This window comes from Sinocyclocheilus rhinocerous, unplaced genomic scaffold (genome assembly GCF_001515625.1).
Source record: "Sinocyclocheilus rhinocerous isolate Xijiao unplaced genomic scaffold, SAMN03320098_v1.1 scaffold469, whole genome shotgun sequence".
Classification (NCBI taxonomy): domain Eukaryota; kingdom Metazoa; phylum Chordata; class Actinopteri; order Cypriniformes; family Cyprinidae; genus Sinocyclocheilus; species Sinocyclocheilus rhinocerous.
The window spans coordinates 38631-42625 of NW_015636034.1; the positions used below are offsets into that span (position 1 = coordinate 38631).

Below are 3995 nucleotides of genomic sequence, written 5' to 3' on the forward strand. Positions count from 1 at the left end.
AGTATATATATATATATATATATATATATATATAACATTTTCGACGGATTTCAATTTCAAATGAATGTTGGTAATTATTAAAACTGCTAATTATACATCTTAACGATATACTGTACCATAGCTATTTTTTTTCCTTCATTTTTATTCCCAGAGTCATGAAAAGGCTGGAAATACGAGGGGATTTTAAATTGCGATTTCCAGGCCTGGAAAGGTTCACGCAAATGAACAGAATCCTAAAAAGATATGGGAAATATTTTTTTGTAATTAAGCTCAAGCTCAAGCATTTTAATTGGCTACAAAAAAAAAAAAAAACATGACACAATCACATCTAATCAAGCGAGCTTGTACTGCTTGTTACTTTGTCTCATCGCACCCATAACGTTCACAGTCAAGCTGTTGGCTGCAAGCTTACCGTCATCTCCTCTATGACTCGAGGGTTACGGTAGTTAAGGTCAGGCTGTTCCTTGAGGAACTGATGGAAATAGCACTGTTGTCGCACCTCATCATACTCCCAGGTGGAATTCCCGAAGACACTCACCTGACAAATCAAACAATGTGACATTATAGTCAACCACTGAGGATTATAACGACTTTCATTCAATCTGGATCGCAACAAATAAATAAATAATGTGGTGTAGAACAGTATGGAATGGTATATAACAGACGAGCATTCTGGATAGCACTGAATCTTTATGTCGAGCCATAAAATTTAATATCCAAACACAGCAGCTGTCACTATTCGCTGATTTGGACATTCATACCCAGTTGTTTGGAGGTTTGTCTCGTGTGCAGTTAACCCAGATGTAGTAGTCTTTATAGGGCTCTGTACCATTTTGGCTAAGTTGGAACCAAATGTGTTTGTCGCTGGTGTGGTTTGGGATGTAGTCCATGATCAGCTTTAGACCTGGGCCAAAAAACAATGCTGTCATCAAACATAGCATTTTATAGTGATATGACAATGTATGACAATGTAATAGTGTTATAACATTGTAAGTTTAATAAAACTGTTAATTATTACCCATCATGTTACTCATGAAGCTCATAATATGTTAAAATTCAAACTACAGTCAAAAATGATCACAATACAGGTTTGTCAATGTGTTACATGTTGCTGGTTGGTGACAATGTTGAGTGAAATATTTCTTATATGTGACCCTGGACCACAAAACCAGTCATAAGGGTAAATTTTTCGAAATTGAGATTTATACATCATCTGAAATCTGAATAAATAAGCTTTCCATTGATGTATGGTTTGTTAGGATAGGACAATATTTGGCTGAGATACAACTATTTGAAAATCTGGAAGCTGAGGGTGCAAAAAAATCTAAATATTGAGAAAATCGCCTGTAAGTTGTCCAAATGAAGTTCTTAGCAATGCATGCTACTAATCAAAAATTAAGTTTTAATATATTTACTGTAGGAAATTCACAAAATGTCTTCATGGAACATGATCTTTATTTAATATCCTAATGATTTTTGGCATAAAAGAAAAATCGATAATTTTGACCCATACAATGTATTTTGGGCTATTGCTACAAATATACCCCAGCGACTTAAGGTTTTGTGCTCCAGGGTCACATATAGCATGTCCACCTTTGTCATGCATGCTTGCCAGGAGGTCGTCAAAGTCTTCCATGGTTCCGAAGATGGGATCGATCTGCCTGAAGTCCTCCACATCATATCCAAAGTCTCTCATAGGAGACTTGTAGAAAGGGCTGATCCAGACTGCTTTAATGTTCAGGTACTCAAAATGACTCAGTTTCTCCTCGATTCCTGAAGCCAAACAGTGAATTCTAAAACGGTTATCTATAAAGTTTGCACCTTTGATCTGTATACGACATTCAGCAATACAATTAATTTATCTTGATCAAACTAACCTTTATAATGATTTCAATCTTTTACTATCTAAAAGTGAACATTTGGAGGGTCTATAAAGTTTTATACATCTCTTGTAGAAGATAAGCTGGTGTTTTGTCTTATCCAGAGTGTTTGCTTTGTGTGGACATGTTTCAAAGTAAAATACTAATTATCCTGTAATGTACAGCTGTAAAATCAGTTTTATGTACTTTATGGCATGTGTAGATGCTATTTTGCCCATTACATAAGAGCAATTAAACAACCTCCTCCTATTGCTTGAAACAGAATATGCTGCAATACAGACCCATTATGAAGGAAAAACATGGCTTTTGTGTGTCTGTCTAAGCCATCAATACACTCACTTCTCAAATAACGCTACAGCTGGACTGAACTCTCAGCTACTGAAAAGAGAATTGTTTTTCAAGGCAGCTTGATACACTACTAACTTTTTCTTGTCCTTTTTGTTTTGTTTTCTGTTTTAGGCCAATTTTCTTACATAATGTCTCTGAATTATTAAAAAGTTCCCAGATTGTTGAAAAATTAGCACATTATGCACACTAGGATGTGTGTAGGTAAATTAGGAGCTCTCAAAATGACACTAAAAATACATGATCCAAACCAGACAGAGGTTCACATATCTCAGAACTATATTACGTAAGTTTTACAGAATAATTAACTTTAATAATTACATAATTTCTATGTAAACCTGGACAAAATAATGGCTATTCCCAAATGTATGTTGTATTTTGAGATATGCATCAAGGAAAGGATATTTAATTAACTGAAATGTGTACTGAAACAAGTACTAAAATTACTAAAACAGAAATAAAAATGAATAAAAAAAAATAAAAAAAATCTAATAAAAATGGCAAAAGCACAAAAAAAAAAAGCAATTAAATGAAAACTTTAATGCCAAAATAACACTAATAACTTCACATTTCACATGTTTTACCCTATTAACCTGTAGTGTTTTACCTTAAGGATCAAAAATTACCTTTGAGATCTCCAACACCATCAGCATTTGAATCTTTGAATGATCGTGGATAAACCTGATAGACCGGAGACAGCTGCCACCAGCTCATGCATCGAGGTGACAGCGCCACGATCGTAACGGTCATGGCAATAAGGGCCAGGGTGCATGCGACGATCAGCCAGAAAATAATCTCTCGAGGTATGCGGTAGCAGGCTTTGCTGGAGTATAACATCAGGACCTCTTTGGGCATCCCAGCATACGGCTTGATCTGAACTCCTAGTAAGTAAATAACAAAAATATTGCAATAATCTAAAAATTATGAAACTATTAAAAACTATTGCAATTTTTTTGTGGTAACTGAAATAAAGCTGAAATACAATATTAACATAAGAGGAAAATTAGTAATGTTGCCTTGGTAAATAACTGAAACAAGTACTAAAATTACGATCTGAGTGTACTCGTTCTCCTCCGGCCTGGTGACGGACACGCTGGTGGCCTGCTGCTCTCGAAAGCTTGATGCATCAGATGTATCATCATCATCATCCTCATGAAAGGCTGCGTTCTGGATGCCTTCTTGCAGCTCCACCGCGTCGATGTTGGTGATTTTGGTCGAACTCATCTTTCTTGCTTCATTCAGTCCCAAGGAACAACACTTGTGAGAGCCGACAGCGGGAGTCCTGTTAAATAGAGGCATTCACAAGTCCATAGTGCACAACACTCATTCAGTCTCCATCCCTCTCAGCACACAATAAAACCCCTCCCAGAGGAATGTGGCAGAGATTAGCAGGACCAATCACACACTGCCTTGGCTACATATTATTGAAAAGTCAGGTAACTCATCTTGGCATTGGCCATGCGACAAAGTGAGTTTACAATGTTTTAGTGTTGCTGTCTACACAGGATTCTTACACCCCTCTGGATATAACCACAATGTCCTAAACTCTAATATATATCACTTTAATTAGCAAACTGAAGCCGGGTAGTTAGCCAACTAGCTTTTTCACTTTATGACAAATTGGCTGGCAAACTTTTACCTTACAAACAACCCTTTAGAAACTAAACAACCCTTTAGTTTCCCAGCTGACAAGATTTCCCCTGTAATCAGATCTCTACAAGAATGAACAAATTAAGAATCCTGTCCAACTTGTAATGTAACTAGTGTAAA

The 3995-nt window shown here is 36.2% G+C and overlaps 1 protein-coding gene across 1 annotated transcript in view; it reads right to left on the reverse strand.

The window, feature by feature from the left end:
* Positions 1-3995, reverse strand: part of LOC107747531 (neutral and basic amino acid transport protein rBAT-like) — an 8567-nt gene extending 4572 nt beyond the window's left edge. Inside the window, exons 1-5 of the mRNA XM_016562083.1 lie at positions 3279-3995; positions 2852-3098; positions 1594-1773; positions 762-904; positions 413-538 (exon numbers count right to left, since the gene is read on the reverse strand). Of these exons, the coding sequence (XP_016417569.1) occupies positions 413-538; positions 762-904; positions 1594-1773; positions 2852-3098; positions 3279-3524 (942 nt within the window). The 5' untranslated portion in view covers positions 3525-3995. The remainder of the gene's footprint in view (positions 1-412; positions 539-761; positions 905-1593; positions 1774-2851; positions 3099-3278) is intronic.